The sequence below is a fragment of the Salmo trutta genome, chromosome 15, assembly GCF_901001165.1.
Source record: "Salmo trutta chromosome 15, fSalTru1.1, whole genome shotgun sequence".
Taxonomy (NCBI): domain Eukaryota; kingdom Metazoa; phylum Chordata; class Actinopteri; order Salmoniformes; family Salmonidae; genus Salmo; species Salmo trutta.
The window spans coordinates 21,430,894-21,454,637 of NC_042971.1; the positions used below are offsets into that span (position 1 = coordinate 21,430,894).

General features: G+C 41.9%; 1 protein-coding gene across 2 annotated transcripts in view; it reads left to right on the forward strand.

The window, feature by feature from the left end:
* The first annotated feature begins 1,252 nt into the window (after positions 1-1,252).
* The window catches only part of LOC115148616 (ubiquitin carboxyl-terminal hydrolase 2), a 49,088-nt gene continuing 26,596 nt past the window's right edge, over positions 1,253-23,744 (forward strand). Inside the window, exons 1-3 of one of the 2 annotated variants that reach the window (XM_029690662.1) lie at positions 1,253-1,407; positions 1,618-1,651; positions 2,244-2,841. In XM_029690662.1, coding sequence (XP_029546522.1) covers positions 2,299-2,841 — 543 coding nt within the window. In that variant the 5' untranslated portion in view covers positions 1,253-1,407; positions 1,618-1,651; positions 2,244-2,298. The remainder of the gene's footprint in view (positions 1,408-1,617; positions 1,652-2,243; positions 2,842-23,744) is intronic. The other variant, XM_029690663.1, reaches the window with a different exon arrangement.

Genomic DNA, 23,744 nt, shown 5'->3' on the forward strand with positions numbered 1-23,744 from the left:
AGCCAGTGGAGAGAGCGGAGGAGCGGGGTGACGTGAGAGAACTTGGGAAGGTTGAACACCAGACGGGCTGCGGCGTTCTGGATGAGTTGTAGGGGTTTAATGGCACAGGCAGGGAGCCCAGCCAACAGCGAGTTGCAGTAATCCAGACGGGAGATGACAAGTGCCTGGATTAGGACCTGCGCCGCTTCCTGTGTGAGGCAGGGTCGTACTCTGCGAATGTTGTAGAGCATGAACCTACAGGATCGGGTCACCGCCTTGATGTTAGTGGAGAACGACAGGGTGTTGTCCAGGATCACGCCAAGGTTCTTAGCACTCTGGGAGGAGGACACAAGGGAGTTGTCAACCGTGATGGCAAGATCATGGAACGGGCAGTCCTTCCCCGGGAGGAAGATATATACACAGAAGATCTCCAATAAACAAAGAATCACATGGTTTATCCACCTCTCTGTTAACACAGATAACTTCAGAACAAAGTTGACTACAAACACAATTGAAACAAACAAGAGACGTATAAAAAAAATGCTTCAAATTAAAACCGAGATGACTGCATTAAATAATAAATACAGTAGGCGATAGGTCTTTTTCAACCATATTCAAATACATTTAATGTTCAATCAACTGAGTATTTTACTATTTGTATAGGTTACTGTCTGTAATTTGTCTCAATATATTTCATGTGTAGCCTAACAAGTGGGCAATGATGTGCCAAATCTTGATTTAGTGCATTATTATAGTGGGTATAAGCATTGTAATATTTGCAACAATAGGAGATATCTTTCTTAGCAGCTGATCCTTCGTCATTTTTTGTGGAATAATTCTAATGCTAAACTAAGATTTGAATGAAGAAAGCTGATACGTGCTTGCATAGTGTCGCCAGCGATAAGGATAGCAGACTGCACAATAAATAACGAATATTGGTATCCATCTAGATGTTACCGTGACACAATCTACTCAATAGGGAGAACATGAATGGCAACAACACCGGAACACAGTGTCCTCCTTAGTTGTCACAACCCTGTGTCAAAACACTCGTAAATCTAAATTCAATCGCTGTCGGGAAACCGGGCACAGAACAGTATGCAGAAACACAGGGCGAGATAAGAGAAGTAGATGAATAGGGCCACACCAGTACCATAGGTGGCACTGTAAGCACCTTAAGTTGGTTGCGATCGGGCCAATACAAATTTGAAGAAGAAGAAAAAGACGAAATAGACCTCACCTACCTGTTACATCCATTCATGCTCTGTACACTGTGCGCAAGGACATTGCAACTTTATCCCTATCTGGATTGAAAGTGGAATATAGAAATATATAATGTGCAGATATAGTTAAGGGCAAAATAAATGTTGGTTTGACATCGACACAGAAGATACATGTTTTGGACACTCCAGAAAAGTGCCTTCGAAGGTGAGAGATAACATACTTCTATATAGCCTACTGTACAGTAATAGCTCATTGCGATGATGTAACGTTAACTGGCTTAGAGTAAATCGAACGTTGGTTACCGACTGGATTTAAACCTGGTTCCATGTAAAAGGACATTGGTGAACAAGACAACTACTGTTGCTATGGTACTTTTTACACCCTCCAATTGAGGCTTTCTTTCTTGTCTTTCAGATTGTTTATAGCAACGACATGACTACAGCAACAGGTGTTTGTTTTGAGTTTATTTGATTAATGCATTAGTAACATTCACATTGGCAGCCAGTGGATTTCCTTGTCATCCTTGTAACGTTATTTATGTAGCCTATCAAATATGCACATTTGTGCCTACCAACATAACAAGGTTCTCATAACATCGCATTGGTTGTCTTGAATATCATAACCATAGGGGTGACATAGAGACGTTCATATTGTGTGTGTGTGTGTGTGTGTGTGTGTGTGTGTGTGTGTGTGTGTGTTTGTGCAATGCATGCACGCATCTGTAATGTATCGGTGTGTGTGTGCATATGAGTGTGTGCACGTGATTTTTTTTTGTGTCATGTTTTTCATTCTCCTTTAGGGGCGGCCAATGTGTGTGTCAGTGAGATTCGGCCTCATCTGTGTGTGTGTGTGTGTGTGTGTGTTTTGTGTGTAGCACGTAAAGTGTGTATCTTCCACCTGTATCCAATACACATCTGTTCAACACAGCAGATCTGATTTTAGATGGAAGCTGGCAGCTCTACTGGCTGCATCTTATGGGGGGTCCAACTCCTTTACCTCAGACCAGTACTTGATGCTATTCCTTCCTTGCTCTCTTCCAGTCTGCGTATCCATCCCTGGTGTATCATTCCCTGTGGCTGACCTCTCTGCTCCAGCATGTCTCGAGTGTCCTCCACCCCCAGGTACAGCCCCAGCTCCAACCCCCTGGGCTACTACAGCGCTTACGAGCCCACCATGAGCTACCCCCGTAGGGGATCAGAGCTTCTCCACCTCCCGTTCCCATCTTCCTCCATGTACGCCATCTCCACCTCCAGGAACCTGGGCCTCACCAGCCCCAGCCACAACCACAGAGGGCCAGAGAGGGGGAGAGCCCAGCTACCCCTCCCCAGGATCGAGGTCCCCCAGGCATGTCGGCGCAGTGAAAGCTTCAGCCGAGCCCTGGGGGCCACCAACAAATGGCGGCCGGTTGGGGAGCGTATTAACACCAATGGGGGTAGTAGGGGTCTCTCACCGACTTGTTCGGCGTACCATATGGTGTCCACCTCGCCCTTGTCCCGCCGGCATCGCTTGGTCAGCCAGTCGGCCCTCACCCAGGACCTGGCCTCCATGGGGCTGTCGGACCAGCAGCCCTGCCCTGCCATCAGAGGACGGAGTCCAGCCAGAGCTGACTACTATGGCTTTCCCTACTGGGTCTCTGAGGTGAGTTAGTGGGACGGAAGTACTGTACATACTCTATGCATAGTTCTATACATAGTTCTATGCATAGTTGAATGGTGGGTGAAGGAGAGTGAGTGAGATATACTGATACCATTATTTGTAAAAAAAAATAAAATAAAAATAAATGTTATGTACTGTGAGACGCTGAGCTGATCTGTAGTTGATTCATAGTGCCTTCAAAGGTAGACTCAGCAATATGACGTACAGTTGAAGTCGGAAGTTTACATACACCTTAGCCAAATACATTTAAACTCATTTTTCACAATTCCTGACGTGTAATCCTAGTAAACATTCCTTGTCTTTGGTCAGTTAGGATCACCACTTTATTTTAAGTATGTGAAATGTCAGAATAATAGTAGACAGTGATTTATTTCAGCTTTTATTGCTTTCAGCACATTCCCAGTAGGTCAGAAGTTTACATACACTCAATTAGTATTTGGTAGCATTGCCTTTAAATTGTTTAACTTGGGTCAAATGTTTTTGGTAGCCTTCCACAAGCTTCCAACAATAAGTTGGGTGAATTTTGTCCCATTCCTCCTGACAGAGCTGGTGTAACTGAGTCAGGTTTGTAGGCCTCCTTGCTCGCACACGCTTTTTCAGTTCTGCCCAAAAATTTTATATGGGATTGAGGTCAGGGCTTTGTGATGGCCACTCCAATACCTTGACTTTGTTGTCCTTAAGCCATTTTGCCACAACTTTGGAAGTATGCTTGGGGTCATTGCCTATTTGGAAGACCCATTTGCGACCAAGCTTTAACATCCTGACTGATGTCTTGAGATATTGCTTCAATATATCCACATAATTTTCCTCCCTCATGATGCCATCTATTTTGTGAAGTGCACCAGTCCCTCCTGCAGCAAAGCACCCCCACAACAGGATGCTGCCACCCCCGTGCTTCACGGTTGGGATGGTGTTCTTCGGCTTGCAAGCCTCCCCCTTTTTCCTCCAAACATAACGATGGTCATTATGGCCAAACAGTTCTATTTTGTTTTCATCAGACCAGAGGACATTTCTCCAAAAACTACGATCTTTGTCCCCATGTGCAGTTGCAAACCGTAGTCTAGCTTTTTTATGGCGGTTTTGGAGCAGTGGCTACCACACTGTGACCCACTGGAATGGTGATACAGTGAATTATAAGTGAAATAATCTGTCTGTAAACAATTGTTGGAAAAATTACTTGTGTCATGCACAATGTAGATGTCCTAACTGACTTGCCAAAACTATAGTTTGTTAACAAGAAATTTGTGGAGTGGTTGAAAAACTAGTTTTAATGACTCTAACCTAAGTGTACGTAAACTTCCGACTTCAACTGTAGATTCCGAAAGTAAACAGCAATAGTGGGTCAATTTCCACAACAACTACGCGTGTGGAAGCACAAGGCTCAACTTCAGCTGTTTTGGTTCTGTGACTACCACGCTGTGACAGCGTGAAGTAAACCTTTGCACATGCACAGATACTGTGTGTGACTGTTAGGACAAGTCTTGCATCGCTCCAATCTCAATATCTGCAGTGCTGCTCGTGGCAATGTGATTTAGCTGAGTTTACATTTAAAGGTGCATATCAGCTGCAGATAAAGATAGCTATATGACTTGGATGTTCCATGGTGGCATTGGTTACATAGCTTTGCTTGCCAGGTCTCTGGGGCCGTGTTTTAATTTGACAGTGCATGCAGATTTAGTATTCTGATCATAGAGTTATGTTCAAGGAATTCCGAACACGTCATGCTTCTACACCTATATTTAAATGTGTCCACAGTGTGTCCGGATTCCCTATTCCTGCGCTATATTCAAATGCCAGGCTAAATATGATAATAACACAACAACAGCTGATGGCAGTAGCTATCTAGCCAGCTAACCTCTGTAGCTAGCAAGCAATGCTAAAGTGATTGCAAACTGGTTAGCATAACTCTAGCCAAACAAAAAAAAGAATTCCCGAAATATTAGCCAGCTGGCTAGCATTTATGAGGCCAGCAAACACATTCCTCACACACTAGGAATGTATTTCCTCTAACGTTAGAATGAAAAGATAGTTTAGTGATTAGAGCGTTGGACTAGTAACCAGAAGGTTGCAAGATCGAATCCCCGAGCTGACAAGGTCAAAATCTGTCATTCTGCCCCTGAACAAGGCAGTTAACCCACTGTTCCTAGGCCGTCATTGAAAATAAGAATTTGTTCTTAACTGACTTGCTTAGTTAAATAAAGGTGCCTCTCGGTCCCAAAACACAAGTTTTCTGGAGACTTGTGGGAGGAGTCCTGATGACGTCGCCCACTGTATGCGCTTCCGGTAACCTGATTGCGTCCAGGCTGAGGAGAAATCCGACCACCTTCTGAAGTGGTCAGCCAGATCTGAACACAACACCTGTCTTTTCAATGTGGTCTTCGTATTCTGATAGCAGAAGTCGCATGTAAGTGTCAAGTGTAGACACGACCTAGGCTCTCAAGACACAGGGCTGGTGGTAAAAGCACACAAGGACATTGAGGTGAAATAATTTCAGTATTTGTTCAATACTCACTGTAGACCACTTGATGGCATCCTTGCCTATGTCCAACAGAGAGGGCAAAGAAATACTATCTTTGACAATATAGTACCAAAGTGGTAGAGACTAGAGAGCACTGAACAACTTGAAACCTTCACACAAAACCTTCATTGACACAAACGTAATACTTTGAGTTATGTGCATTTGCGCATGTCTCTCAAGTTAGGATTCAACCCTGCATTCTAAGACACAGCAGGTTTTGATGACTGTTCAGCCGCACATTTAAAAATCTCCTGAAAAGAATTTGTCAATTGCATTTTTATTCACCTCACTGTCAGCAATTGTACTCACAGTGTGACCTGGGGAGGTGCCACTACTATGAGAATGACAACAAGACTGAGATCCATATGTAGGCATTCAGCCTCTGCCATAACCAAACTCACTTATTAGTCATCATAGATTGTATTTATTCTGGGTTTTATACAGTCTTTTCAATGTTTCAGTGATATTAGTTGTGACCTTTATGTCCTAAATAAGTTTAGTTGGTTTCAAATAATTAAAAAAATGGAAGGGAGGACTTGCCTTATTCATAGTAGTGATGGGGGAAAAAAGCTATAGTTACATCGGGATATTATCTGTGATGATATATTTTAATGTGTTGACAATATTGCAATATTTTTCCTTCATAGCTTGTCATCCATCTTTTTTTGAAAGATAGAGAGCCTATTTGTTTTCAGCTATTTTATTTCCATGACTGATCAAAACTCATTTTCTCATGGCTCTCTTGCCCCTCTGCAGCAGACAGACATATGGTGAGCAATATGTTTGGTCCATGGAATCGTAATAAAATCACAGTATTGAATAGCGATACATATAGAATCGTGAGAACCGCAATACGTATCGTATCGGCACCTAGGTATTGTGATAATATCGTATCGTGAGGTCCCTGGCAATTCCCAGCTCTAATTCCCATTTACAACACCATGTCTTAGCCTTTTCCATTTGGTTTTATTGAATGTATGATTTAGCCTTGATGGGAGGATTTAGTGGTAAAAGATAGGTTGATGTGCACCATGGGTCAATAGGTGGGTAAACCCTAAATGCCCCCCCAAAAAAAACCACTAATGTAAGAGGTGGAAGAAGTGAAACCACAAAATAAGGTGCGTCTACATCATTGGTTATTGAGTGTATGTTGTTTGTTTCTCAGTTTCATCATCCTAGATGAGAGTAGACTTATGACTATCCATATCTTCTGAGTGGTGAATGTGAGTCATGTAGCCTGATCTACTGATGTGCTGTCTTGTTTGTTTGCCAGGGTGATGATGCCTCACCTAGCAATAGCATGGTAGGTTTCCCTAGAAGGACTTTTCCCACAGAGGCTTCCCTGGAATCGTGGATATGTCCTGAATGACACCTTATTCCCTATATAGCGCACTATTCACCAGGGCTCTGGTCAAAATAAAAGGAATAGGGTGCCATTTGAGATGCAGACCATGTGATGTATTGAGTAATACCAGGAATATTAGTCATGACTTTGGTGTTCTTTCTCTCTGATGTGAGCAGAGAGAGAGTGGGTGTGATATTTCAGAGTGTATGCCTGTGGTTGAGAATGTCTTTTCAATTCTGTGAATTAGAGGTTGACCGATTATGATTTTTCAACACCGATACCGATTTATTGGGAGACCAAAAAAAGCCGATACCAATTAATCAGCCGATTTAAAATTTTTTTTTTATGTATTTATTTGTAATAATGACAATTACAATACTGAATGAACACTTATTTTAACTTAATATAATACATCAATAAAATCAATTTAGCCTCAAATAAATAATGAAACATGTTCAATTTGGTTTAAATAATGCAAAAACAAAGTGTTGGAGAAGAAAGTAGAAGTGCAATATGTGCCATGTAAAAAAGCTAATGTTTAAGTTCCTTGCTCAGAACATGAGAACATATGAAAGCTGGTGGTTTCTTTTAACATGAGAGTTCAATATTCCCAGGTAAGAAGTTTTAGGTTGTAGTTATTATAGGAATTATAGGACTATTTCTCTCTATACCATTTGTATTTCATATACCTTTGACTATTGGATGTTCTTATAGGCACTTTAGTATTGCCAGTGTAACAGTATAGCTTCCGTTCCTCTCCTCACCCCTACCTGGGCTCGAACCAGGAACACATCGACAACAGCCACCCTCGAAGCATCGTTACCCATCACTCCACAAAAGCCGCAGCCCTTGCAGAGCAAGGGGAACAACTACTCCAAGTCTCAGAGCGAGTGACGTCACCGATTGAAACGCTATTAGCACGCACCCTGCTAACTAGCTAGCCATTTCACATCGGTTACACCAGCCTAATCTCGGGAGTTGATAGGCTTGGAGTCATAAACAGCTCAATACTTGAAGAATTGCGAAGAGCTGCTGGCAAAAGCACGAAAGTGCTGTTTGAATGAATGCTTACGAGCCTGCTGCTGCCTACCATCGCTCAGTCAGACTGCTCTATCGAATATCAAATCATAGACTTAATTATAACATAATAACACACAGAAATACGAGCCTTTGGTCATTTTTTTATTTTACCAGGTAAGTTGACTGAGAACACATTCTCATGTACAGCAACGACCTGGGGAATAGTTTCAGGGGAGAGGAGGGGGATGAATGAGCCAATTATAAGCTGAGGATGATTAGGTGGCCGTGATGGTATGAGGGCCAGATTGGGAATTTAGCCAGGACACCGGGGTTAACACCCCTACTCTTACGATAAGTGCAATGGGATCTTTAATGACCTCAGAGTCAGGACACCCGTTTAACGTCCCATCCGAAAGATGGCGCCCTACACAGGGCAGTGGGGCATTGGGGCATTGGGATATTTAATTAATATGGTCGAATCCGGAAACTATCATTTTGAAAACAAAATGTTTATTCTTTCAGTGAAATACGGAACCGTTCCGTATTTTATCTAACGGGTGGCATCCCTAAGTCTAAATATTGCTGTTACATTGTACAACCTTCAATGTTATGTCATAATTATGTACAATTCTGGCAAATTAATTACGGTCTTTGTTAGGAATAAATGGACTTCACACAGTTCGCAACGAGCCAGGCGGCCCAAACTGCTGCATATACCCTGACTGCTTGCACGGGACGCAAGAGAAGTGACACAATTTCCCTAATTATAAGAAATTCATGTTAGCAGGGAATATTAACTAAATATGCAGGTTTAAAAATATATACTTGTGTATTGATTTTAAAGAAAGGCATTGATGTTTATGGTTAGGTGCAACGACAGTGCTAAATCATCACCAGTTTGGCGAAGTAGGCTGTGATTCGAGGAGAAATTAACAGGCACCGCATCGATTATATGCAACGCAGGACACACTAGATAAACTAGTAATATCGTCAACCATGTGTAGTTAACTGGTGATTATGTGAAGATTGATTGTTTTTTTATAAGTTTAATGCTACCTAGCAACTTACCTTGGCTTCTTGCTGCCCTCGCGTAACAGGTAGTCAGCCTGCCACGCAGGCTCCTCGTGGAGTGCAATGTAAGGCTAGGTTAGAGCGTTGGACTAACAAGGTAAAAATCTGTCGTTCTGCCCCTGAACAAGGCAGTTAACCCACCGTTCCTAGGCCGTCATTGAAAATAAGAATGTGTTCTTAACTGACTTGCCTAGTTAAATAAAGGTGTAAAAAAAAGAAATCGTTCCAAAAATACCGATTTCCGATTGTTATGAAAACTTGAATTCGTCCCTAATTAATCGGCCATTCCGATTAATCGGTCGACCTCTACTGTGAATGTATTCTAATGTATACGTAGGTTTGTTTGTGTCAATATTATTGTGTGTGTGTGGAAGTTTGCATTTCAGTTTTATGGCTTACATAACATGTGCAGTACCGGTCAAAAGTTTTAGAACACCTACTCATTTAAGGGTTTTTCTTTATTTTACTATAATCTACATTGTAGAAAAATAGTGAAGACATCAAAACTATGAAATAACACATGGAATCATGTAGTAACCAAAAAAGTGTTAAATAAATCTAAATATATTTTATTTTTGAGATTCTTCAAAGTAGCCACCCTTTGCCTTGATGACGTCTTTGCACACTCTTGGCATTCTCTCAGGCAGCTTCATTCCAGCTTCCTGGAATGCATGTCAATTAACCTCTTACATCTAGATGTTCCGCTAGCGGAACGTCTGCTCCAATATCCAATGATGGGCGTGGCGCGAAATACAAATTCCTCTAAAATCCAAAAACTTCAATTTTTCAAACATATGACTATTTTACAGCTATTTAAAGACTCTCGTTAATCTAACCACACTGTCCGATTTCAAAAAGGCTTTACAGCGAAAGCAAAACATTAGATTATGTCAGCAGAGTACCCAGCCAGAAATAATCAGACACCCATTTTTCAAGCTAGCATATAATGTCACAAAAACCCAGAAGACAGCTAAATGCAGCACTAACCTTTGATGATCTTCATCAGATGACAACCCTAGGACATTATGTTATACAATGCATGCATGTTTTGTTCAATCAAGTTCATATGTATATCAAAAAACAGCTTTTTACATTAGCATGTGACGTTCAGAACTAGCATACCCCCCGCAAACTTCCAGGGAATTTACTAACAATTTACTAAATTACTCACGATAAACGTTCACAAAAAGCATAACAATTATTTTAAGAATTATAGATACAGAACTCCTCTATGCACTCGATATGTCCGATTTTTAAAATAGCTTTTCGGATGAAGCACATTTTGCAATATTCTAAGTACATAGCCCAGCCATCACGGGCTAGCTATTTAGACACCCGGCAAGTTTAGCCTTCACCAAAATCAGATTTACTATAAGAAAAATGGTCTTACCTTTCCTGTTCTTCGTCAGAATGCACTCCCAGGACTTCTACTTCAATAACAAATGTAGGTTTGGTCCCAAATAATCCATCGTTATGTTCCATCAGCGACGTTTTGTTCGTGCGTTCTAGACACTATCAGAATGGTAAATCACGGTCGCGCGCATGGCAATTAACGTGACAAAAAAATTCTAAATATTCCATTACCGTACTTCGAAGCATGTCAACCGCTGTTTAAAATCAATTTTTATGCAATTTATCTCGTAGAAAAGCGATAATATTCCGACCGGGAATCTGCGTGTCTGTAAACAGAGGGAAAAACAGAAAGGCGGGGGCGGCCAGTGCCCACGCCTAAGCCCTTTGTCCTCTGATAGACCACTTAGCAAAAGCGCTCGTGTGTTTCAGCCAGGGCTTTGAATTACGTCATTCAGGTTTTTCCCGGGCTCTGAGAGCCCATTGGAGCCGTAGGAAGTGTCACGTAACAGCAGAGATCCTTTGTACTGAATAGAGATGACAAAGAAGGGCAAGAAATAGTCAGACAGGGTACTTCCTGTACAGAATCTTCTCACGTTTTGGCCTGCCAAATGAGTTCTGTTATACTCACAGACACCATTCAAACAGTTTTAGAAACTTTGGAGTGTTTTCTATCCAAAGCTAATAATTATATGCATATTCTAGTTTCTGGCCAGGACTAATAATCAGATTAAATCGGGTACGTTTTTTTATCCAGCCGTGAAAATACTGCCCCCTAGCCATAAGAGGTTAACTTCTTATGGATCAAATCCCGTTAACGGGATCGATTTGACAACATCCGGTGAAACTGGAGAGCGCAAAATTCAAAAACAATTATTAAAAATATTTAACTTTCATACATTCACAAGTGCAATACACCAAATGAAAGCCTGACTTCTTGTTAATCTAGCCACCGTGTCAGATTTCAAAAAGGCTTTACGGCGAAAGCAAACCATGCTATTATCTGAGGACAGCACCCCATCAAACAAACACATGACAATCATAATTCAACCCGCCAGGCGCGACACAAAACTCAGAAATAACGATATAATTCATGCCTTACCTTTGAAGATCTTCTTCTGTTGACACTCCAATATGTCCCATAAACATCATAAATGGTCCTTTTGTTCGATTAAATTCCGTCGTTATATCTCCAAAATGTCAATTTATTTGCCGCGTTTTATTCAGAAAAACACCGGTTCCAACTCACGCAACATGACTACAAAATATCTAATAAGTTACCTGTAATCTTGATCCAAACATTTCAAACAACTTTCCTAATACAACTTCAGGTATTTTTAAACGTAAATAATCAATCAAATTTAAGACGGGATAAACTGTGTTCGATACAGGACGAAAACAAAGTGGAGCGAGCTTTCAGGTCGCGCGCCCCAACCACAACAGTACACTAGACTCGACCCTCGTTCTGAACAGCAATACTTCTTCATTACTCAAAAGAAAAACATCACCCAATTTCTAAAGACTGTTGACATCCAGTGGAAACGATAGAAACTGCAAGAAAGTGCCTTAGAAATCTAGATCCACATAGAAAACCCATTGAAAACACTGTCACCTCAAAAAAAAAAAATCCTGGATGGTTTGTCCTCGGGGTTTCGCCTGCCAAATAGGTTCTGTCATACTCACAGACATAATTTTAACAGTTTTAGAAACTTTAGAGTGTTTTCTATCCACATCTACCAATTATATGCATATCCGAGCTTCTGGGCCTGAGTAGCAGGCAGTTCACTTTGGGCACACTTTTTTCATCCGGACGTGAAATTAAGACATGAAGGTCAGTCAATGTGGAAAATTTCAAGAACATTTAAAGTTTCTTCAAGTGCAGTTGCAAAAACCATCAAGCGCTATGATGTAACTGTCTCTCATGATGACCGCCACAGGAATGGAAGACCCAGAGTTACCTCTGCTGCAGAGGATAAGTTCATTAGAGTTGCCAACCTCAGAAATTGCAGCCCAAAGAAATGCTTCACGGAGTTCAAGTAACAGACACATCTCAACATCAACTGTTCAGAGGAGACTGTGAATCAGGCCTTCGTGGTTGAATTGCTGCAAAGAAACCACTACTAAAGGACACCAATAATAAGAAGAGACTTGCTTGGGCCAAGAAACATGAGCAATGGACGTTAGACCAGTGGCAATTTGTCCTTTGGTCTGGAGTCCAAATTGGAGATTTTTGGTTCTAACCGCTGTGTCTTTGTGAGATGCGGTGTGGGTGATTGGATGATCTCTGCATGTGGATTTCCCACCGTAAAGCATGGAGGAGGAGGTGGTATGATGTGGGGCTGCTTTGCTGGTGACACTGTTGGTGATTTATTTAGAATTCAAGGTACAATTAAACAGCATGGCTACCGCAAGTATTCTGCAGCAATACGCCATCCCATCTGGTTTGGGCTTAGTGGGACTATCATTTTGTTTTTCAACAGGACAATGACCCAACACACCTCCAGGCGGTGTAAGGGCTATTTTACCAAGAAGGAGAGTGATGGAGTGCGGCATCACCTGGCCTCCACAATCCCTGACCTCAACCAAATTGAGATGGTTTGGGATGAATCGGACTGCAGAGTGAAGGACAAGCAGCCAACAAGTACTCAGCATATGTGGGAACTCCTTCTAGACTATTGGAAAAGCATTCCAGGTGAAGCTGGTTGAGAGAATGCCAAGAGTGTGCAAAGCTGTCATCAAGGCAAAATGTGACTATTTGAAGAATCTCAAATATAATGCTATATGTGCTATTTCATAGTTTCGGTGTCTTCACTATTAAAGTAAAAATAAAGAAAAACCCTTGAGTGAGTAGGTGTTCTAAAACTTTTGGCCGGTAGTGTATGTGTGTTCAATTGAATTGTTTTTAATGCATTTCTGTAATGTTTCTTATTTTACAGCCATTCTTGGAAACCTTTATTAGTAATAAGACACATCCTAGCTTTACTGTTTCCAGAGAAACACAGCTCCTCTTCCTTTTCCTTCACTGAGAAGTACTGAGACCATGGGCATGTTCATTAGGCACCAAATAGAAGAAACACACTGAAATGAACTGTGGGCACTACTTGGACTTGTCCAATGAGAGAGGCTCATTTACATTTTAAAATGTTTTAAATTGTTTGCCCTAATGAATACGACCCAGGATTTTGTAAGTAATGTAATTGTCCCCAAAATAAATAGTTTCCATGCTAACTTTTTAACAGAAATCTATTCAGTTCCCACTGCTGGCTCTAAAATATCCTTGTTAAATTGATCTTGAATGGAACTCTACCATTTGAGTCTTAGCCTTCCCTACCCAGAAAGCTCTTTCCTGGAGTGACACAGTGATTGTGGAATGCGGTCAGGATAAACTGTCCTGGTATAGTATATTGGCAAGGTGAGGTGACATCGGGAGGGAGAGAACCGGCGGGTTCAATTGTGTGCCTTGAATCACAACCAGGTTTATCCATGATTTGTGTGTGTGTGTGTGTGTGTGTGTGTGTGTGTGTGTGTGTGTGTGTGTGTGTGTGTGTGTGTGAGTGAGTGTGATCAAGGACATCTCACTTACGACAGTCATCTACCATCCAATCATATCTGATTCATCATCAAAGTACATGATGGAATAACGTGGCTGTGGCATTGGACTCTGCCCAGCGCACACTTAATGGCTCTGGGCCACCCAGCAATAAGCTGTTAACTTTACCTGTCTCCCTAATGGTCTGTACAGAGCTGTACGGTTTACAAGGACGCTATCAAATCAAGGCTACAATTGCTGCTGTCCTCTGTGCTTTTCTGTGTCACGCTAGCTATATAGATTGATGTCAGGGCTGATGAGTCCTCCTAGGATGACGGCTTCTAGTCTAACCAGCTCATTCATTGTTCCTGTGTCCGTGTGTGTGCGTGACCATTTACCTGCTCTTTGATGTCAATGTCCACCTCTGATAGAACCCAGAGAAGCCAGAGACTGGTGAGGTCCATGTGGGTTCTAGCACGTATACAAGGAACTGCCCAGACACCTCAGTCCTCTCGCTGTCCGTCTTTCCTTCTTACAAGGAACCATTTGTGTTTACCTGACTCTTAGAAATAAGGGTACGGTTAGGGTACAAATTGTTTCCTGACGTACAAAAAGATAGATCAAAATACACAACGTACCTTCCGAGGTACCCATAATGATCTCACATGGTACTGTTCGGTACCTTTCTTTTTAGGTTACATGTGTGGATAATCTAGTATAATGGAACATTTTTGTACCCAATATTTTGAATGTAAAAGGTAGTCATGACATTCTACGGCGAAGGTACATTTCTGTTTTCCAGGGTACAAACATATATTTTGTGAACCCTTAATACTCTCAATACCCACCATACGGTACAATGATGAACTTTTGCCACTTGAAATTAACTAATGGCTTTGTCACTGTGGTTATATCCTAAAAGGAAGATTTGTACTATAATCATGATCATATTTCCCAGCATGCTGTACTGCAGGTAGATTGTTAGAATTGTTTTCAATATCTGTGTTTTTGCATGTACATTGATTGATTGATTAATCTTATGCTACACAAAGATAAATAACATACATTTTTCTAAACTAATCCAATCAGTTAGTTGGATTTTTTTGCACCTGTTACTGAAATGGTTGTTCCAGTTTCTATGTTTTAGGTAGTGTCCTCATAATGTTCCTAATTCTGGCATTCATTCTGAATGCAGGTTGCGTGCGGGCTAATAAAAAATCCAACTGTTGAATATCCTAGATAGGGTTGCAACTTTTCTAGAAATCTCGGTTGGAAAATTCCTGGAAATGGGAGGGAATAAGCAGGAACTGTAAAGTTACAGGAATTTTGCAAACCTACTTGCAGGCCTGATGTGGCCTGTAAACCATGAGTTTCATGGCCACTGTATTGGGGTGAATTTAGGCCTCAAAATAAGGCCTTATGAGATGTAATTTATTGTCATAAAGAGTTGTATTTTCGGTTGAAAACAAACGAATTGAACAAACATGTCATGGGTGGTAACTACAATTTACTCAAAGGCAAGGCACACAGGGAAATTATATTGGCGGCGTGGCTTAGTGGGTTGCTTTCAGTTAGTTATTTTTGGCCACCTTTGAGTGGAAGTGTTGTACCAGTTTTTAAGTGGTCTATGGTAGAGGTACATTTTTGCCAGTTACGAGGAACAAGTGGCTCTGTCACTGTGATGGCACTCTATAAAGGCTAAATGTACTTTATCTAAAGGCACGCTTTTGTACTTGTGGCCTATATGTAAGAAAGGTACTATCTGAGGTATGAACTGGGGTGCAATTATGTTCCTATAAAAAAGGTACAAAGGACGTATCTTACAGGGTACAACTACAGTGACAAGCGTTTGTAGCCCATTAAGAACAAATCTAAACCGTTGTTTCTAGGAGTGTAGTGTTTACTTGGAAATTATCTGGTAACCACTTTATTGCCTCATATTTCCCTGCTTAAATTCCTTTTAAATTGCAGTGGGATTCAGTGAAACAAGTAGGAAATAAACCACTTGGTTTCAGGTAGTTCAACATTTTCTTAATAAGCACTAGAAAGTAACATATTCTTACTCTTAACTTTCTATATTGCCTTTGTCTTTCCCTCTCTTTTGCCTCTCTCTGTTTCACACTCTCTTATCTCTCTCTCTCTTTCTGTTTCTCCATAAAAAATGTTATGAAGCAAGAAGATCTTATTAGCAGAGACTGTGATGCCATGTTCTCTAAGTTGAACTTTATGTCATGAAGTCAAAACTAATAGTTTAGATGCATGAGGCGCCCTAAAGCTGCCCTATTGGCTGGCAGCAACGGCACTGACACTCACCAACCAATCAGAACCCCAGGACCACAACCAGCTAATGTTCCACCTTAAAGTGTGGTATTGTGGGAGATGACTTAGTAGCGATAGCGGTAATTGACAGCTGGCTGGGAGCGGAGAGCAGAGTGTGGGTGGTGGTGATGATGTCAGAAGACCCTGTCAGGAACTCTGGGGCTACGTCTCAAATGGAAACATATTCCCTATATCAAGGTTCCCCAACTGGTGGCCAAGCGTAGTTTTATTTGGCCCCCAAAGTTTTAGTTTTATTTTCCAGGAAATCAGTTCCAAGTGATTTTAATTTTGGAAATAGAGAGAGTGCCTTTAGAAAGTATTCACACCCCTTGACATGTTCCACATTTTGTTGTGTTACAGCTTGAATATAAACTGGAAAATAAACTGGAAAAAGCAATGAAAAAATGTAAATCTGAAATGTCTTGAGTCAATAATTATTCAACCTGTTTGTTATAGCAAGCCGAAATAAGTTAATTAAGGAGTAAAAATGTGCTTAAGTCACATAATAAGGTGCATGGACTCACTCTGTGTGCAATAAAAGTGTTATAGCCTCAATAAAAGTCTCTGTACTCTTTAATCGAGCAGTGAATTTCAAACACAGTTTCAACCACAAAGACCAGGGAGGTTTTCCAATGGCTCGCAAAGAAGGGTCGCTATTGGTAGATGGGTAAAAAAGAAGGCAGACATGGAATATTCCTTTGAGCATGGTGAAGTTATTAATTACAATTTGGATGGTGTATCAATACACCCAGTCACTACAAAGATACAAGCGTCCTTCCTCACTCAGTTGCCGGAGAGGAAGGAAACCGCTCAGGGATTTCACCATGAGGCCAATGGTGATTTTAAACAGCTAAAGAGTTGAATGGCTGTGATTAGGAGAAAACTGAAGATGGATCAACATTGTAGTTACTCCACAATACTAACCTAAATGACAAAGTGAAAAGAAGGAAGTCTGTACAGAATGCAAATTTTCCATAACATGCATCCTGTTTGCAATAAGGCACTAAAGTAATAATTTTTAAAAAAATGACAAAGCAGTTAACACTTAGTATTCCGGACAAATTATGTTTGGGGCAAATTCAACATAACACATTACTGAGTACTACTCTCTATATTTTCAAGCATAGTGGTGGCTGCATCATGTTATGGGTAAGCTTGTAGTCGTTAAGGACTGGGGAGTTTTTCAGGATAAAAAATAAATGGAATGGAGCTTAGTACAGGCAAAATCCTAGAGGTAAACATGGTTCAGTCTGCTTTCCACCAGACACTGGGAGATGAATTCATCAGCAGGACAATAACCTAAAACAAAAGGCTAAATCTACACTGGAGTTGCTTACCAAGAAGACACTGAATATTCCTGAGTGGCCGAGTTACAGTTTTGACTTAAATCTGCTTAAATCTATGGCGAGACCTGAAAATGGTTGTCTAGCAATGATCAAAAACCAATTTGACACAGCTTGCAGAATTTTGACTAGAATGATGGGCAAATGTTGCACAATCCAGGTGTAGAAATCTCCTAGAGATTTACCCAGAAATACAGCTGTAATCGATGCCAAAGGTGCTTCTACAAAGTATTGATTCAGGGATGTGAATACTTATGTAAATGAGGGATTTCTGTATTTTATCTTCAATACATTAGCAAAAATTTCTAAAAACATGTTTTCACTTTATCATTATGGGGTATTGTTTGTAGATAACTGAGAAAAACGTAAATTTATAAAATGTTGAATTCAGGCTGCAACACATCAAAATGTGAAATAATTCAAGGGGTATGAATACTTTCTGAATGCACTGTATGTGATTGTTTGTTTACAAATGTAAGCAAGGTTTGAAATTATTGTTTTAGTCAAATATTATCTGTTTGGGCTTCTAAATGTTGTTATTTATTATGTTCCGGACCCCCGACCAACCGCTCAAGAAAAACTTGGCCCGCAGCTGAATCTAGTTGATGATCCCTGTCCTATATAGTGCACTACTTTTTACCAGGGCCCATAGGGATCTGGTCAAAAGTAGTGCACTATATGGGTGGTTGTACAGAAGTGCTGCAAATTGCAGTCCTACCCCCAAACAAACCTATTTAAAAAAATAAATAAAAAAACAGTCTCCAAACTTTTATTTACATCATGATATGTTCGAATTCAACCCAAGGCAATAAAAAACATTTTTAAAGGTCCCGTGCAGCCGTTTTTATCTGACTATCAAACCATGTTGTGTAAATCAAATGATACAAACCCCCCCAAAAATGTATTTTAATTCCAGGTTGTAAGGCAACAAAATAGAAAAAATGCCAAGGGGGGGTGAATAATTTTGCAAGCCACTGTACTAATCTAATTAGTAGTTTTGTTAATTTTTTTAACATCTTTCTAAAATAAATGCTGCCCCAACATTTGAGATCACTACCGAAACACACACATTAAAATACTGTAGAATAATTGTGACTTAAGCCACACCCCAACAAATATCACCAGGTGATGGGATTGCACCGCTCTCCAGCATGACCACATGGTGAGTATTCTCTCTCATATATATATACACACACAGTTGAAGTCGGAAGTTTACATACACTTCGTTAGGTTTTCAACCACTCCACAAATTTCTTGTTAACAAACTATAGTTTTGGCAAGTCGGTTAGGACATCTACTTTGTGCATGACACAAGTAATTTTTCCAACAATTGTTTACAGACAGATTATTTCACTTATAATTCACTGTATCACAATTCCAGTGGGTCAGAAGTTTACATACACTAAGTTGACTGTGCCTTTAAACAGCTTGGAAAATTCCAGAAAATGATGTCATCACTTTAGAAGCTTCTGATAGGCTAATTGACATCATTTTAGTCAATTGGAGGTGTACCTGTGGATGTATTTGAAGGCCTACCTTTAAACTCAGTGCCTCTTTACTTGACATCATGGGAAAATCAAAAGAAATCAGCCAAGGCCTCAGAAAACAAATTGTAGACCTCCACAAGTCTGGTTCATCCTTGGGTGCAATTTCCAAACGCCCGAAGGTACCACGTTCATCTGTACAAACAATAGTATGCAAGTATAAACACTATGGGACCACGCAGCCGTCATACCGCTCTGATAAAAAAAAATAGAACTGTTTGGCCATAATGACCATCTTTATGTTTGGAGGAAAAAGGGGGAGGCTTGCAAGCCAAAAAACACCATCCCAACCGTGAAGCACAGGGGTGGCAGCATCATGTTGTGGGGGTACTATGCTGCAGGAGGGACTGGTGCACTTCACAAAATAGATGGCATCATAAAGAAGGAAACTTATGTGGATATATTGAAGCAACATCTCAAGACTAAAGCTTGGTCGCAAATGGGTCTTCCAAATGGACAAAGTTGTGGCAAAATGGCTTAAGGACAACAAAGTCAAGGTATTGGAGTGGCCATCACAAAGCCCTGACCTTAATCCTATAGAAAATGTGTGGGCAGAACGGAAAAAGCGTGTGCAAGCAAGGAAGCCTACAAACCTGACTCAGTTACACCAGCTCTGTCAGGAGGAATGGGCCAAAATTCACCCAACTTAAGCTTGTGGAAGGCTACCCAAAATGGTTGACCCAAGTTAAACAATTTAAAGGCAATGCTACCAAATACTAATTGAGTGTATGTAAACTTCTGACCCATTGGGAATGTGATGAAAGAAATAAAAGCTGAAATAAATAACTATCTACTACTATTCAGACATTTCACATTCTTAAAATAAAGTGGTGATCCTAACTGACCTAAGACAAGGAATTTTTACTAGGATTAAATGTCAGGAATTGTGAAAAACTGAGTTTAAATGTATTTGGCTAAGGGGTATGTAAACTTCAACTGTATATACTGTATTCTACACCATCTACTGTATCTTGCCTATGCGGTTCGGCCATCGCTCATCCATATATTTATATGTACATATTCTTATTCACCCCTTTACATTTGTGTGTATAAGGTAGTCGCTGTGAATTTTAGATCACGTGTTAGGTATTACTGCAGTGTTGGAACTAGAAGCACAAGCATTTCGCTACACTCACATTAACTTCTGCAAACCATGTGTATGTGACCAATAAGATTTGATTTGGTATAGAAAGAGCCTATAGTGGCCTACACATAATATGGCAGAGTACAACATGGAACTAGAGCATGGACTGTGTACATTCACATATGACTGACACAATGCCACATACGACAAACATTCTGCTTGGCATCAACACGATGTGAAACAAGAGATCTGTTGTTTTACTCCCGCTGAGTCTCATTTCATTGTGTACAAAAGCTCTTGGGTAATGTCCTACACTTTGGCCACAAACTGACCGGGTACCCATGCCCAATGCTGTTGCTGTTCCCAACGTAACGGTGCCACTGTGTCAGTCTTACGTGAATGTACACACTCCATACTCTAGTTCCATGTTGTACTCATTATGTGTAGGCCACTATAGGCTCTTTCTATACCTATATTGTATTTGAGTCCCCTTTTCCTCCACTTCCCCACACAGGTGCATCCACAATGGCGCCCTATACCCTACACAGTACACTACTTTTGACCAGGACCCCTACATAGTGCACTGCCTTTGACCAGAGATCTATGGGCCCTGGTCAAAAGAAGGGTGCAATGTAGGGAATAGGTTGCAATATCAGACACAGCCAGGGACTTAACACCTTGAGGACATAAGAAAGTTCAGCTCAGTGGGGGGAAGGACATGTTGGTCAGACCATGTTTACTGTAAGTGAGCCTGTGTTGCTGAAAAGACCGGAGGTACTTTGTCACTTGAATTGCTACATGAAGGGACATTACAGGACATTTTCTATGGCCAACTCCTCAGTGTCTATGTGTGTGCTTGGCCCAGGACGCATGCTCATGAATGAGCTCTTCTTTCCTCCACTGTAGGTAGAGCTCTTTCTTCCTCCACTGTAGGTAGAGCTCTTTCTTCCTCCACTGTAGGTAGAGCTCTTTCTTCCTCCACTGTAGGTAGAGCCCTTCCTTCCTCCACTGTAGGTAGAGCTCTTTCTTCCTCCACTGTAGGTAGAGCTCTTTCTTCCTCCACTGTAGGTAGAGCTCTTTCTTCCTCCACTGTAGGTAGAGCCCTTTCTTCCTCCACTGTAGGTAGAGCTCTTTCTTCCTCCACTGTAGGTAGAGCTCTTTCTTCCTCCACTGTAGGTAGAGCTCTTTCTTCCTCCACTGTAGGTAGAGCTCTTTCTTCCTCCACTGTAGGTAGAGCCCTTCCTTCCTCCACTGTAGGTAGAGCCCTTCCTTCCTCCACTGTAGGTAGAGCCCTTTCTTCCTCCACTGTAGGTAGAGCTCTTTCTTCCTCCACTGTAGGTAGAGCCCTTTCTTCCTCCACTGTAGGTAGAGCCCTTTCTTCCTCCACTGTAGGTAGCGCTCTTTCTTCCTCCACTGTAGGTAGAGCCCTTCCTTCCTCCACTGTAGGTAGAGCTCTTTCTTCCTCCACTGTAGGTAGAGCTCTTTCTTCCTCCACTGTAGGTAGAGCTCTTTCTTCCTCCACTGTAGGTAGAGCTCTTTCTTCCTCCACTGTAGGTAGAGCCCTTTCTTCCTCCACTGTAGGTAGAGCTCTTTCTTCCTCCACTGTAGGTAGAGCTCTTTCTTCCTCCACTGTAGGTAGAGCTCTTTCTTCCTCCACTGTAGGTAGAGCTCTTTCTTCCTCCACTGTAGGTAGAGCCCTTTCTTCCTCCACTGTAGGTAGAGCCCTTTCTTCCTCCACTGTAGGTAGAGCCCTTCCTTCCTCCACTGTAGGTAGAGCTCTTTCTTCCTTCACTGTAGGTAGAGCTCTTTCTTCCTCCACTGTAGGTAGAGCCCTTTCTTCCTCCACTGTAGGTAGAGCTCTTTCTTCCTCCACTGTAGGTAGAGCTCTTTCTTCCTCCACTGTAGGTAGAGCTCTTTCTTCCTCCACTGTAGGTAGAGTTCTTTCTTCCTCCACTGTTGGTAGAGCTCTTTCTTCCTCCACTGTAGGTAGAGCTCTTTCTTCCTCCACTGTAGGTAGAGCCCTTTCTTCCTCCACTGTAGGTAGAGCTCTTTCTTCCTCCACTGTAGGTAGAGCTCTTTCTTCCTCCACTGTAGGTAGAGCCCTTTCTTCCTCCACTGTAGGTAGAGCTCTTTCTTCCTCCACTGTAGGTAGAGCTCTTTCTTCCTCCACTGTAGGTAGAGCTCTTTCTTCCTCCACTGTAGGTAGAGCTCTTTCTTCCTCCACTGTAGGTAGAGCTCTTTCTTCCTCCACTGTAGGTAGAGCTCTTTCTTCCTCCACTGTAGGTAGAGCTCTTTCTTCCTCCACTGTAGGTAGAGCCCTTCCTTCCTCCACTGTAGGTAGAGCTCTTTCTTCCTCCACTGTAGGTAGAGCTCTTTCTTCCTCCACTGTAGGTAGAGCTCTTTCTTCCTCCACTGTAGGTAGAGCTCTTTCTTCCTCCACTGTAGGTAGAGCCCTTCCTTCCTCCACTGTAGGTAGAGCTCTTTCTTCCTCCACTGTAGGTAGAGCCCTTCCTTCCTCCACTGTAGGTAGAGCTCTTTCTTCCTCCACTGTAGGTAGAGCCCTTTCTTCCTCCACTGTAGGTAGAGCTCTTTCTTCCTCCACTGTAGGTAGAGCTCTTTCTTCCTCCACTGTAGGTAGAGCTCTTTCTTCCTCCACTGTAGGTAGATCCCTTTCCTCCTCCACTGTAGGTAGAGCTCTTTCTTCCTCCACTGTAGGTAGAGCCCTTCCTTCCTCCACTGTAGGTAGAGCTCTTTCTTCCTCCACTGTAGGTAGAGCTCTTTCTTCCTCCACTGTAGGTAGAGCTCTTTCTTCCTCCACTATAGGAAGATCTCTTTCTTCCTCCACTGTAGGTAGATCCCTTTCTTCCTCCACTGTAGGTAGAGCTCTTTCTTCCTCCACTGTAGGTAGAGCCCTTCCTTCCTCCACTGTAGGTAGAGCTCTTTCTTCCTCCACTGTAGGTAGAGCTCTTTCTTCCTCCACTGTAGGTAGAGCTCTTTCTTCCTCCACTGTAGGTAGAGCCCTTTCTTCCTCCACTGTAGGTAGAGCTCTTTCTTCCTCCACTGTAGGTAGAGCTCTTTTTTCCTCCACTGTAGGTAGAGCTCTTTCTTCCTCCACTGTAGGTAGAGCTCTTTCTTCCTCCACTGTAGGTAGAGCCCTTTCTTCCTCCACTGTAGGTAGAGCTCTTTCTTCCTCCACTGTAGGTAGAGCTTTTTCTTCCTCCACTGTAGGTAGAGCTCTTTCTTCCTCCACTGTAGGTAGAGCTCTTTCTTCCTCCACTGTAGGTAGAGCTCTTTCTTCCTCCACTGTAGGTAGAGCTCTTTCTTCCTCCACTGTAGGTAGAGCCCTTCCTTCCTCCACTGTAGGTAGAGCTCTTTCTTCCTCCACTGTAGGTAGAGTTCTTTCTTCCTCCACTGTAGGTAGAGCTCTTTCTTCCTCCACTGTAGGTAGAGCTCTTTCTTCCTCCACTGTAGGTAGAGCTCTTTCTTCCTCCACTGTAGGTAGAGCCCTTCCTTCCTCCACTGTAGGTAGAGCTCTTTCTTCCTCCACTGTAGGTAGAGTTCTTTCTTCCTCCACTGTAGGTAGAGCTCTTTCTTCCTCCACTGTAGGTAGAGCTCTTTCTTCCTCCACTGTAGGTAGAGCTCTTTCTTCCTCCACTGTAGGTAGAGCTCTTTCTTCCTCCACTGTAGGCAGAGCTCTTTCTTCCTCCACTGTAGGTAGAGCTCTTTCTTCCTCCACTGTAGGTAGAGCTCTTTCTTCCTCCA